Source organism: Polypterus senegalus, chromosome 6, assembly GCF_016835505.1.
Source record: "Polypterus senegalus isolate Bchr_013 chromosome 6, ASM1683550v1, whole genome shotgun sequence".
Taxonomy (NCBI): Eukaryota; Metazoa; Chordata; class Cladistia; order Polypteriformes; family Polypteridae; genus Polypterus; species Polypterus senegalus.
The window spans coordinates 31,568,255-31,583,282 of NC_053159.1; the positions used below are offsets into that span (position 1 = coordinate 31,568,255).

At 40.2% G+C, this 15,028-nt stretch overlaps 1 protein-coding gene across 1 annotated transcript in view; it reads right to left on the reverse strand.

Annotated features, from left to right (window-relative positions):
• Nucleotides 1–15,028, reverse strand: part of si:dkey-205h13.2 — a 63,499-nt gene that overhangs the window by 21,222 nt on the left and 27,249 nt on the right. The window contains exons 5-7 of the mRNA XM_039755764.1: nucleotides 14,307–14,478; nucleotides 7,242–7,339; nucleotides 1,683–1,854 (exon numbers count right to left, since the gene is read on the reverse strand). Coding sequence (XP_039611698.1) covers nucleotides 1,683–1,854; nucleotides 7,242–7,339; nucleotides 14,307–14,478 — 442 coding nt within the window. The remainder of the gene's footprint in view (nucleotides 1–1,682; nucleotides 1,855–7,241; nucleotides 7,340–14,306; nucleotides 14,479–15,028) is intronic.

Genomic DNA, 15,028 nt, shown 5'->3' on the forward strand with positions numbered 1-15,028 from the left:
TATATATATATATATATATATATATATATATATATATATACACACACTAGGGGGTTCGCCCCCTGCTCACTTTTCTTACCAATCCCCAGGCCTGTGCTACACGCCAGTCACTTCGTGTCTCTGCTGCTTGCGTTGTGAAGAGGGGGACTGAACGCACCCCAAGGAAATGCGGTTGCTGCTCCAAAACCCCCTCTTAAATGGTGATACAATGGGAAACAAATACAGTTTTTTTTCCTCCTCTTTGCTCGATCAGCTGTTGGATTGCTGCTGCTGCTGTGCTGCGTGATCTGCACCTGGTGCTTTGCTTCAAACATTTAAAACCCTGTACAGCAGCTGGCCTACTCTTTGTCTTTTATTTCCAGCCCCGGGCATGGTTAAATCTCTTGGCACAAAGTCTCGTCTCGCAGGACGTGAGTTCTTGATATTTTGTAGTTTATAATTTAAAAACAGAATAAAAATCGAAGAACAACACATTAAAGTTTGCTAAATTCTGAAAAGAATGATACCAAACATATATATGTAGATTTTAAAATAAGCCTGATTTAAACCATGACAAAAAATGTGACATAAAATCGTTACACAAAATCGTCGCACTTTTAAGCTTAGGATTTTATATATATACAGTAGAGTAGATATGTGTGTGTGTTTGTGTGTATGTATTTGTATAAGTAAACATATATATTTAGACTTTTTTTTACATTTTTTTTTAAACGGGACTGTTTAACATCACACCCTTGGTTTATTGCATTAGGATTATACTATCATACGTTATCGGCATCTCAATGGGTACTGTTTAACATCATACCCTGGGTTAATTCTTTTGAGCCTGTTCAAGATTTTACTCTAGGTTTGTATTATTTGGACTGTATTGCCAATAGCTGCTTCGGGGCTTGTTTTGTTCTGGATGTACTCTGTCTCTAGGCATGTCAGAGGACTGGGACTTTGTGAAGTGTGGTCTAAAATGGCGGGCAGGGCATTTGGGGGAGGAGAGAAAGAGAGCAGGCCATTTCTGATTTATCCTTTTCATCCCCACAATTGTACGTGCCACTACAACAATAGGCTTCATAGCCGTAACTCCTGGCAATATTTTAATGGGTGGGGGTTGAATTGAATTTAGTTTTGTTAAGTTTGACTTGATTGTATGGAATGCTACATGATTTTAATAAATTCAATAAAAGTTAAAAAAGAAGATTATAGAGCTATATAAACCTGAGACTCGCGTTTATCTTTTTCTGTTTTTGCATCCTCTAGTTTCTGGGATAAACTAATAAGTTTTCAACTTTTGTCTGATGTTGTTATGCTGTCCACCTTCAACTGACCAACAGGCTCTGGTTATTCAAACTCAAGCGAGGGTGAGGGTGAGCATAGGGAAACAATGGCTCTACCAAGTCAGCTAGTCAGCAGTCATAATACTGCAGCAGGATGAGGCTGGTCACCTGAGTTACCCCCAAGCTTGTGATCATACTCATTTCCAGCAAGAATCAAATTCATTTGAGGAGGTAGGAGACTTCCCAAGTCGAAAGTGTGAGTAACACTTGACAATCCTGGTCTAAACTTATTACATCTTTAACAGGCACCTATCTCGGATCTTGGTGTGGTGAGCCACCCTAAACCCACCCACCCAAAAGGCCCAAAATAACACCCCCAGCGGGTCTTCTCAACCACTGTGAAGTCACACTCACACTTGAAAGACGTTGCCAGTTTGCTCTGCTGGAAGTCCAGATAGAGTCTGGGCCTCAATGGCCAAAGGATGGGTGCAGGTTTCCTTGGGGTACTTCATGAGAAGATAGCTCAGAAGTTCATAATCTCCCATCCCTGTTTCATCATCATCATCAAACCATGGGGTGAGACAACCTATATCCGAAATAAATGAAAGAATAAAGGAAGATTTGTTTTCATATTGAATCCTACACAGAAGGACAGTTAGATTTTATTGATAATAAACAACCATCCATTCAGTTTTTTGACTTGTTCTTGATTTCAGGCTCATGGGAAGGCAATGTTTATTTAGAGTGAAGATCAGGAAGTATCCATGGGTGGGATACCTAACCATTTCAGGGTGCATTCACACATCCATTCATTTCTGACTTGCTCAGTCCAAAGGTTAAATACATCCAGAGACCTTCCAGAAGCATTGGGTAAAAAACAACAAAGAACCCTGGATGGGGAGACCTGTCGGGCCAATATACACGACCTCTCACTCGTAAAGGGCCAAATGACACTCACCAGCTCTTCAAACCCTATGACTTTGATAAAAACTTTTGGACCCATAAAAACTCCACACAGACAGCAGTCATAGCAGGAATTAAACCCAGGTCCATATGGCTGTGACCATAGGCTCTAACCACTGTGCCATCTGTAACAATTACCACTTATCATTAAACCAGAACTAAGGAAACACACACATGCCTGTCTGCACTCACAAGTAGTACCTGCAGCACAAGCTACCTACTCTCATTTTGGCCCAGCAGATCAGTTGAATCTCATAAGGTCTGCTTGTTGGTCCGTGCCATCCATCCATCCATAATCCAATCTGCTATATCCAAACTACAGGGTCACGGGGGTCTGCTGGAGCCAATCCCAGCCAACACAGAGCACAAGGCACACCCGGGACAATTTTGGATCGCCAATGCACCTAACCTGCATGTCTATGGACAAACCAACGCAGACATGGGAGAATATGCAAACATGCAATCGAACCCGGGTCTCCTAACTACGAGGCAGCAGCGCTACCCACTGTGCCACCGTGCTGCCCAGTCCACATCATTAACATTTCAAATCCTTTGGCACCTGCTCAGACTGCATGTATCAAAAATACCATTCAACAGTTTTTGATGATAGCATCCCAAAAGAAGCCTTCCTGTACGTGTAACCTTTGTTACCCCAACTAGTCTTAAAAACTAACTCAACGGGCTATTTGATGCCACATAGTGGCCCTAAGCTTCAAGATTAGGGGTACTCAGCTCTGGTTCTGGTGGTCCACAGGGGCTGCAGGTTTTTGCTTTAACCAGATGTTCAATATGCCTTTTTGATCTTAGTGTTAGTTAATTCTTTCATTATGATTCAGACCCCTTAATTGCCTATTTTAGTTTGAAACTGCTGCATTAAGGTTTTAATTGTTGCCTCTTTTCTTCCACAGCCATCGAGTAATAAAGAGGTGCAAATTGACAAAGGAGCCACAAGCTCTCCAGCTAATGTGCTTCCATTTAAACCTGTTATATGTACCAGGAAGGAAGGATGGGTACCCCGGCTGGCATAAAGGAAGGATTCATGCCTAGCCAGAAGGCCATAATGGAAGGAGCAGGCAAATGAGCACACCACTTTAGGACACCTGCAGGGCGGCTTGGGAGTTGGAGTCTGGAGATGCAGCCCTGTCGGGGCTCTGGTTCGTGTACGACCCGAAAGTGCTTCTAAGGACTGAGACAGGAAGATGGAAGCATTTCCCAGGACAACTTTAAAAGAGAGCCCAGTGCCTCACTTAGATTGAGTCAGACTTGGGAAGCAGCAGGCAACACTCAAATAGAAGAGGAAGGTAAGAAGAAAGCTTTATTGTTTTGTATGGTTTTTGGGCTGTATTTCATTATTTTGCTAATTGTTGGATTAAAAAAATCCATTAGTTCAACCCGTGACTGGGTTGGGTATTATTGGGCCTGGGGTTTGGGGTTCAGAGGTTCACTGTACTGATTATACTTTGTATCAGCACCATCAAGTATCTGTGTTAATAAAATGTTTTATAATAAACAAGAGAGAAGGGAAGGACCAAGAGGTACATATTTGTACATATGCATAATGTTCCCAGAAAACAAATAATCTACTGTACAATGTGACAATAATTTGTCTCGGAAGAATGAAAGCACTAACAAGCCATATAATTAAATACCAAGTTTTATGATCTAATAGGCCTGACTTCTAATTACAAAACTGACTGAAACAAAAACCTGCAGCCATTGTGGACCTCCAGGACTAGAGTGGAGTACCCCAGTTCTAGACTGACAGGCAGGCTTTTGGTTCATTTCAGCCGTTTTTAATACTGTAAAGTAACGTAGAAATGCACGATTATGACAAAATGTATGACTGGTGGTTATTGCTCTTGATATTATAATTGTGATTATATTATCGCATTTAATACAAAACCCTACAATGAAGTACATACAGTATTTTGAGATGCCAATTGCACATACTGTATTCTGCATACAGTAGAACTTCTTTAGCAGGAAACCACTTAAAAATTGTAATTGTGAAATATGCCATATTAGTTGAAAAATAAACAAATGAATGTTTAAAATACTAATGTTTATTTGTAATGTTTTGCAGTAAAAATACCACAAATGCACAGAACACAGGAAATAGTGGTAGCGCTATTGTAAGGAGATCAGGTTTACGTCCTAAGTGCTCCTTGTGTGGAGTTTGCATGTTCCCCCTGAGTCCATGTAGGTTTCCTCCACGCATTGTGGTTTCCGCCCACAGCCCAAAGACATGTGGGTTAGGTGGACTGGTATCTGTACATTGGCCCTAATGTGTGCGTGTGGTGAGTGTCAACATGTTTGCCCTGTGATGGACTGGCACCTTGTCCAAGAATTGTACCTACTTTGAATTTTATTCTTGCTAGGAAAGGTTCCAGCCTTTCCACATCCCTGCTCAGGATTAAGCAGTCTTAGAAAATGGAATGTTTAATGGATGTCATGTATGGGCTGGTTCACCGACAAAAGCGCGATAGACATATGCGCCCCGAAAAAAACGCGATGGACAAATGAGCGCTGAAAAACCTGCTAACTGGTTTTCGACAAATGTGCGCCGACAAAATTGCCACGACAAAATCGCGAGAGAGGCCAAGAGAGTGGGACGCGTATGTGCGCATTATGTACACATTATGTGCTAGGTTATAGCTATTATAACTGCTGATGGCATGCTGCGAACAAATAACTCAGTCGAGGGTTGGCATAACGCGTCGTATACAAAATGGAATTACCAGCAGTCAGGTAGCCAGCAAGTCTAAATACGCTCAACTATCAAGACATCTTGCTGCAATTCTTCCTACATATATGGGCGTGATCTTAAGGACTATCTGCGTGCCGTGCTGATGGCATGCTGCGTCTCATAATATTGACTTCTAAAATAAACATTATTATATATGTTTTAAACTAGTAATTCATATTTAATGAAACTTTCGCGATTTTGTCGGTGCGATTTAGACACCGCGTTTTAATCGCAGCTATTCTGTCGCCGTTCATATGTCTGTCACGCAAATGTCAGGTCACAGTATGGGCTGGGATGGCTGGAGCCCATCCCCGGGAGGCCAATGCAGTGGAAGGACCAGGGGGAGGTAACAACATGCAACAATTTTCTCTCCCAAAATGCTAGGTGGACGCATCCCTGGGCTTTAGTAGCCTACCTTGCAGGTTACCCACAGGGCATACAGGGAATTGGAATCCCAGAGTGCAGCCCTGTTGGGTTCCATGGGTGCTGCCAGGGCGCACTGCAGTGATGCATAATCCCTACTTTCTCTGACTCCTTTCTGATCCCCAAGTACTTCATACAAGGCACTGAAAGTACTCACAACCTCAGATAAACGGAGGCACTGTGCCTCATCCAGGTGAGTTGGAATTGAGTGTGGAGAACAGACAAAGTGCATTTGGGTGGAGTGGAAGACTAGAAGAGAGAGGAAGAAAGAGAAAGAGGAAGACTTTATTATATTATGTAGTTAACAAGAAGCCTACCCTGAAAGGTGCTTGTGTTAATAATCCTTTTATTTAAACCGGGACTTGTCTCGGGGAGCTTGTGTCTGGGGTTTGGGGTACTGCAATGCCCCCTACAGGTCACATATGGCATGGAGATTGTTCTTGTCATGTCCATGTGGTGTTCCTCCGAGTGCACCAGTTTCCTCGCACAGTCCAAAGACATGCAAGTTAGGTGAACTGGAGTTGACACATTGGTATGTGTGTGCGTTCATGTAACAAACACTAGGAAGGTTACTGAGCCCCGGAGGTTTAATTATAAAGCACACACTAGCTAAACAGCGCTTAATCTCTGAGGTTACATATAAAAGGTGACTATTAGCCATAGACATATTACTTTCTAAGGGTATATAATCTTCAAAAGTGTTGCAAATAGTAACTCAGAGATTACAGTATAATAAATTCATAATGTACAGAAAAACTCATCTTGAAATATTAATAATCTAATAATTACAGTCAGATTAAGAGATCTGCACCCTTATTCTGTCATTGGTTAGGTGGTGTGATGACTGTAGCTTACAAATCTGGAGAAATAAACAATTAAAATAACCATAGATGCATATGTGAATTTCCCCTTGGTGTTAATAAAGTATCTATCTATCTATCTATCTATCTATCTATATAGTGCCTTATCTATCTATCTATCTATCTATCTATCTATCTATCTATCTATCTATCTATCTATCTAATTTATAAATGCATAAATTAATAGCCAGCTGAAAAGGCCTACAAGGTACAGGTAAGAGCCACCTGCTGGTCAACTGTAGACCTGCATCTCTGTATCCATTTTCTAAACCAAACTCCACATAATCATACAATTAAGCAGACACATGTCATTGGCATGCTGGGCAATGTGCACAATCCACACAAACACTGACTGGAATATAAATTGGACCCCAGTCTCTGGGGCAGTGAGGCAGCAATGCTGACCACTAGACAACCCCTCAACCCCTACAGATCAAACATACAAATAGAGACAAAGAGATTTAAGGTTAGCTATTCTATACCTTCCAGGATTTGAACATCCATCCATCCATCATCCAACCCGCTATATCCTAACTACAGGGTCACGGGGGTCTGCTGGAGCCAATCCCAGCCAGGGCGCAAGGCAGGAAACAAACCCCGGGCAGGGCGCCAGCCCACCGCAGGATGTGAACATGTATAACATAAATTGTTTAAGAAAAAAACACTTTGAATTATGTTTTGAACCAAAATGATCTCAGAGAGCCAGAGAGGTGAGATTGCGTTGGTTTGGACATGTGCAGAGGAGAGATGCTGGGTATATTGGGAAAAGGATACAAAGGATAGAGCTTCTAGGTAAGAGGAGAAGAGGAAGGATTAAGACAAGGTTTATGGATGTGGTGAGAGGGGACATGCAGGTGATGGGGGTAACTGCACAAGATGCAGAGGACAGAAAGATACTGTATGGAAGAAGATGATCTGCTGTGGAAAACCCTAATGAGAGTAGCTGAAAGAAGAAGAAGAAGTAGATACACTTGTGAGTACCTGAGCAAAATGTTCCCGTGCAGATGAATAAGACCTTATAGTCTTCACATGGCTTCTTTCGCTGCTCTGTATTCAGGCACTTAAACCCTTGAGTGGAACTGAAACACAAATGAGAATGTGAGGCCACAAAACAGAAGTACATCTAAAATCAAAATCATTAGAGAACGATGGACAGACAATTGTCAGGCTCAGTTGCTTACAATCTGCAACTTTTTCAATGTCTGTAAGCAGACAGTCTTGGAGAAGTTGAGGTGGTGCTCATGGCCGTCAGAACTGTGGAGAGCCAGCGTTCAGTCCAGTGCAGCAACCTGTCACATTCACTCATGCAAAGTGGAATAATTCAACATTAGGAATAGGGTCTCGGAAGCGAGTGAGAGGAAAATGAGCGACGCTGACAGAAATCCCATCCTCACCTTGTGCAATTGATGCAGTCATCCACTTTCAGAACCTATCCAGTCCCTTTTATGTTGAAAGAATTTGAAAACTCGTGTGATCTGACATTAGGCTTGATGGCATTAGGAGTTGTTGGCACTGCTGCAGCCCTGTTCTACAGCGTAGGTTCTGCTCCTAACCTATGTGAGTGGACTGTGACGTACTGACATCCCATCTATGTTCCCTCTAAGCTACATGGGTGTGCAATGTGCACCTTTGTGCCATGAGGCTGTTTTACCCTTTGGTAATGAACCCACGATGCACAATACTCCCTGGGGGACCATGCACGTTTGTGCAGTGGTTCTTCACCCCATTAAACGATACCTACCTGTTCATGTTATTCATGTCTGCTTATCTGTATAAAAAAATTAGAGGGTAGGTTTGGCTCTGTCCAGCGTGGCCCTGAGGCATGAACCGATTGGTTAGCAAGGTGACAATCATCCGATCTGAGCAAAGCGATGTTAAAATCTGCCATACACTGCAATATAGTTAGTAATGTATGGGTTATGGTTTGTAGAATAGGGCACTGATTTTTTTTGTGTAGTGCCACTTTTTTAAAGAATATTCTGAACATAAAAATGCAGTATTTTTTGGCAAATAAATATCACAATTTGCCCTTTTACATTTAAAAATCACACAAATCTAAAGTGCATTTATAAGAATTGCTTACAAATGCTTTGAAATCACAATTTTTTATTTTTGTTTGTCAGGTGCCTCCTAACATTACAGAATGAGAAAACTTCCACATATGAGATACAATTTGACACGTCTTGAATGTCTAGTTACAGTAAGTACTACATTGAGCTTTTTGGAGTTCGCCCTTATTTTTGGCCTTCCCAATCCAAAAAACTCTCCTTTAACCAATAGGTTTCTACAGCAAAAATGATCAGAAGAACTTGACGTTGTGCAGGCCACATCAACCGATCCTCAATCGGGATACGAGGAGTCAAAGTTACTCCTTTTCACAAAACTTTGAAAACAATTGGGGTCAGTTGTATGGACATGTTAGTGTCGCTTTATGTTTTTTTTGTTGGTTGCTGATCATGAATTTTATATTTGATTCTTTACTAGTGGTCCTAGCCCTGTGTGAGCCACTGCCAGATGTCTAAAAATGACACATTTCAAACATAAGCATGTGGAGGTATTGTTAGACTTTTTCAAAGTCAGTGATTATGAATAAAATGTTAATTTTTCATTTTTGATCCGTTACTAAAGATCTCGCCTTATATGGACCTCCATCAGAGGGTAAAAATGACAAATTTCTATTACAATCAAAAATATTTAAACATTGATGTTGAGGCACACTTTTTAATATTTTACATATTGGACGCAACAATTCTTCTTTATTATATGCTTGTATTTGATGAAGTAAATCGTTACATTTTATATGAACGCCCTGAATTAGAGAGGCTTATACAAAATCAGACTATTTTATATTCATATCCAATTAAGAATAATAATTTAAAAAAACAGCATCTGCGCCCCCTAAATGAACTTCCTAACGTTTTAGCTATTGGAGCCATTGGGAAAGACTCTTAACCACCACGGATCGGTCTTCAGACTTTGTTGTGGATGATAAAGACTTCTCCTTCAATTCCATTCACTCCCATTTGTTTGTGTTGATCAGTGTAAAGTAAAAAATTCCGAACACAAAGGAATCGAGAACTTCTTGTGTATGGTTGGTTATACACGGGCTGTCCTTCAACTATAACTCCTTCTGCCTTGATAACATTCCCAGGTCCGACTATTCTGATTCAGAGTACCATTTGGTGTTGGATGGAGGCAGCACTGGGCATGGGGCAGGAATCACCTCTAGGCAGAGAGCCAGTCCATCAGAGGACACGCTCCCACTAGGACAGGTTAGAATAGCCAATACAACAAATATGCATGCCTTTGAGGTGTGGGAGGAAAACTGGACTACCAGGAGAACATAGACCATGGGGGAAACGAGCAGAGTGGAAAGACAAACAAGGAGTAGGTATGGAATCTGAACCCAGCGCATTGCATTTATGTGGTGACACTGGTGCCCACTGCACCCTTTTTCTCTGTATCAGTTCTTCATCCAACTGACACTATCTGCTCTATAAGAAAATGCTACTGCCAGTATCTGTGTGTGTGTCTGGTCCTTCTGAGCAATCTGATTGGTCAGCTTGGCTTTGTTAGCTCAATGAAAGGGATGAAGACGTGATATGTTAAGTGTGCAAAGTTCAATTCCTCATTGTGATAAAATAGAGCATATCAACAATAAAAAAGTTAGCAACTTACTGAATGACACTTGATACTAACGAGGCGTAACCCGAATCGCTTTCAAAGACTTGGAAGTATTCATAAGAATACAAATGATATTTATCACACTGGATAATGGATCCTATCTGCCATTGGTAATAGTCAAAGAGCAGACAGAAAGCAAGTAGCACACCTCAAAATGACAGAGTCTGACAGGAAGGCTTTACAGGAACGCAATTGTGAGAGGAATAGAGGTTGAGACACACGAGGATACCTAGGAAAGGTGTAGGATGAACGCTGAGAGTTCATGAAGAGCAAGAGATGTCAAATATTTTAAATGTATTCTACTACGGGTAGCTAGTATCATGTATTTGCAGAGCCACAGTCCCATGATGTTTAGGATGGAAGTTAAGGTTTGGAGTTAGAATAGTGCCATGGGGCTCAATTCAGTGTTTGGAAGGACATCATAGGTTAGGTTTTAATGCTAACAACATCCGCATTCTTCATGGCATAATCCTTATAGCTAACATAAGACGTTCAGTTCACATACAGTACCTACGTGCTAACGGTTTAATTAGTACTGCATACCGTAAGGAATGGCATTTATTATTATTATAATTTTATTTTGTGTCTCCTACTGGGAATAAAATTTCTCCTAATGTCTCTCTGGAGGTTTTGTGACCCAAGAATTTAATTTTGCACTTTATTCTACTTCAAGAGACTTCCCCTAAAAGTAAAAAAATGTTTGAATGCCGTTTTTATTTCCATTTTGTATGGCTGGTGTGTGTTGCATTTTGGGATGGTTTGCTAGGCTATTGCCTTAGGAATGTATCCCATGATGCATCAGGAGTATGAGGCGGGGGAGGTTATTTGTACAATTGTATGAAGATTAAATGAAAAAAGCAGTATGTGCAACTCTTAATTTTGTGACTCCTTTTAATAGAAACTACCTCTGAACCTTTTACTTTAATTTTAGCTTTTAGTGATTTGACTTTGTAGACACTTTTCCCGACTTCTGCCATCGACCCTTCCTGTTTTTTTAACTGTGTTCTTTTCACCTGACTATCGCTAGTAACATTTTTAACTGATTGCCTTTTTTACTTTCTTGTATACAAAGTATTGGGAAAATATTGTAATTGTTCAAAAATTTAACCTCGAGATTTTGATGAATCTCGATGTTTTAGACCTCCCTGAGTCTGATTTACTTTCTCATAGGGAAAGCATTGCAATCGTCCAAATATTCAATGTTGAGATTTTGATGAATCTCACCATTTTAGGAACTATATCTGTGTGTGTGTATGTGTATGTAAACACAATAACTTGAGTATGCTTTTACTTCGGGCAACCAATTTTTTCATACAAGTATTAATTACAAAACATAGATTTCTGTCAACTTTTGAGCTATTTCCACTTACCGAAAATGGTACTTTTTTTATTCAGGCAGCTGCAGATTCCGATTTAATTTTTCAATATATTATTAATTTATTTGATATGTTGTTGAGGATTCTTTAATATACACAATATAAAAATATAATCATTGTCTTGCAGTTTACTCCTCAAACATCCATTCCCATATCTGAGTATATACGAGAAAGTCTAGGGGAGACCACTCCCGATTTTATAGTCAGTACACAATTGCCGTTCCATGTTTGAATGGAAGATAGATTCTCTCCTGTCCTATAAACCTCCTTTACTGCATGGCTCCTTTTTTAAATTCCACCTTGACATTAGTTTGGACAGCCCTTCTAGGCTTCCTTAAGAAGAGGTGGGTGGATAAAGTAAGAGAAGATCTGAAGTAAAAGGGCTTGACTGGAGAGAAGTTTCAGGAGTGAGCTGATTGAAGAAGGTTGATCAAGCATATTGACCTCACATAGAAGTGGGAAAAGATGAAAAGGAAGAAGAAGAAGAAGAAGAAGAAGAAGAAGAAGACTTCCTTAACTTGATGACAGAAGTGGAGCATGATGTGTTGTCATCATGCCCACTGTTAAACTATCTTCTGAATAGATGATACCAATACTGATGCTCTGTGCAAGAGAGGACAGAGCCGACTATACTTCCTTAGAAGAATGGCATCCTTCAACATCTGCAATAAGATGCCGCAGATGTTCCATCAGACGGTTGTGGCGAGTGCCCTCTTCTACACAGTGGTGTGCTGGGGAGGCAGCATAAAGAAGAGGGACGCTTCACGCCTGGACAAACTGGCTAGGAAGGCAGGCTCTATTGTAGGCACAGAGCTGGACAGTTTGAAATCTGTGGCAGAGCGACAGGCACTGAGCAGGCTCCTGTTTATCATGGAGAATCCACTGCATCCACTGAACAGGATCATCTCCAGACAGAGGAGCAGCTTCAGCCACAGACTGCTGTCACCGTCCTGCTCCACTGATGACTGAGGAGATCGTTCCTCCCCCACATTATGCGACTCTTCAATTCCACCAGGGGGGTAAACGTTAACATTATACAAAGTTATTGTCTGTTATACCTGCATTTTTATCACTCTTTAATATTGTTTTTTATTAGTATGCTGCTGCTGGATTATGTGAATTTCCCCTTGGGATTAATAAAGTATCTATCTATCTATCTATCTATCTATCTATCTATCTATCTATCTATCTATCTATCTATCTATCTATCTATCTATCTATCTATCTATCTATCTATCTATCTATCTATCTAGTAATTTTCTCAAACTAAATAAGGAGAAAACAGAAATTTTAGTGATTGGCAAAAATGGATATAATGAGGTTATTAGAAATAAATTTAATCCATTAGGATTAAAAGTCAAGATGGAGGTAAAGACTTTAGAGGTAAGTATTAACTCTGGCCTACATTTTAAATCACATATTAATCAGATTACTAGGACAGCATTTTTTTCACTTAAGAAATATAGGAAATGTTAGATCTCTTATAAATTTGCAAGATGCTGAAAAATTAGTTCACGCTTTTGTTTTCAGTCGACTAGATTACTGTAAATCACTCCTCTCAGGACTACCCAAAAAAGACATTGATCAATTGCAATGAGTGCAGAATGCAGCTTCTAGAATAGGAAAAGAAAATCCAAACACATCTCTCCAGTTTTGATGTCACTACACTGGTTACGTGTGCCATTTAGAATTGACTTATGGTTTACAAAGCCTTCAATCATCTCGCTCCATCCTATATTTCAGAATGCCTGTCACCTTACACTCTAAATCGTAACCTTAGATCTTCAAATGAGTGTCTGCTTAGAATTCCAAGAGCTAAACTTAAAAGAAGTGGTGAGGTGGCCTTCTGCTGTTACGCACCTAAAATCTGGAATAGCCTGCCAATAGGAATTCAACAGGCTGATACGGTGGAGCACTCCTGAAAACACATTACTATATCATGGCTTTCTCATAGCTTCATTTTAGTTAATCCTGATACTCTGTATATGCATTTAATTATCATTATCATTCATGGTGGCGCCGAACTCCGTACTAACCCCTACTTCCTCTGCTATTCTTTTTCCGGTTTTCTGTGGTGGCGATCTGCTGTTGTTGTTGTTGTTCTTACAGATCTCCGAGTGAAATCTGGGACTTTGAAATGCAATGTTGGATTTTCGTGTTAGTCTTTGTCCAGCAGTTGAGGAATTACAATACTGTAATGTATGTTTTTGATTCTGGAACCTGGGCCTGGATAGAACAGCTACTGGTTTGGACAATGAATAAATGGGAAGCCCACAGGCTGTAAATTACACGGAGGGCACAGCAACATTGATGTTGTAGTGAAACATTTAACCATTCCTGCTTAAATCCACTTGCAACTAAGGCAATCCAAAAAGCACATTTTTGGCAATCATTCCTAATTTCCCAACCTTGCTTAATCTGATACAAGACGGTGTGAAAAGTAGGACCCAACTTTAATGTGTGGGCCTGAATTTCCAGATCATCCACCAGTTTTCTGATCTGTTTATTGGGTGGTTCAAGGCTTCTTTGGGGACAAAGAAAGAAAAATAACATTGGAGGACAAATTTACTCAAAGTTCAGTATGGGGTTACTGATGAAATGAACTTGCACATCTTTGGTATATGGAAAGAAAACTCACAAACAGTGAGAATGTTTAAATTCTGCACAGACAGTGGCGGGGCGTAGAGGAATGTGCCATTATTGCTAGCCATGCCATCACTGTGCATTGCAGTGTTTTCGTATATTGTTTCAGTACAAGACAATTGAAAATAAAAAAAGAAATACATAGGTATTGTAATTACTTTGTAATTTCTGAAGATCTGAGTAAGTTTTAGGCATACTTAAGAAGAGAAGACATTCTTACAATTACCACAATTGTTTCTTATAGCTGATAGAAGCAGTAACAGAGTAAAACTGGCACTGCACCATAATTAATTTAACAAAGGGATCTCTGCCCAAAGGAACTCGTAACAAAAAGTCAAATTACATGTGGTATGTGTTGCCCGTCTGCTTTGCTTTGATTCCAGTAATGGTCTGCGCTTCGATGCCTACAGGATTAGCACAGATTTGCCCAGGATACTTTTTCAGAAGGTCGGAGAGCATCTCGGAGTCTCCCTCTGTTGAGACTTTGTTACTATTAAACCAGCGTGTCCTGCATTCTTAAAAGAAGAAAGAGTAAATCCTCAAATAATACTGGAATATACCCCCCAGATAATAAATAAAGGCACAGATACATACAGGACTATAAAAGAAGGAGATTTACTGTACTGTACTAGTGCCGATAAGCTTCAACTTGAAAGTAAAACATGACAGGATAAAACTATGCAATGGACTTTTAAGTGAAATGATGATAATAATACTGAAAAAGTACATAAATGTCATGCAAAATTTCAGGGCACACACTGAGCATTGAATAATAACTTTGAGGAGAAAGCACAGGAGCCAGTAATATGAAAGCTCCATGAGCTGCCTGAACAGATTACATCTTGTCAGAAGACAGCAAGGTAAGTCAGTAGTGGCGATGAAGGCTTCCACTGAAATGACCGATAACACTGGTCAACAAGCATTTTGCTACTGAGATTCTTTCACCTGCACTTTAATAAGTTTCACTTACTGACTCCAAATCTGAAAACTGTTTTCAACCAGTACGTCCCATTTTTTAGTTATGATGTTCCAGGTCTTGGACAAGTAGGGTAACTGGACAGTAAA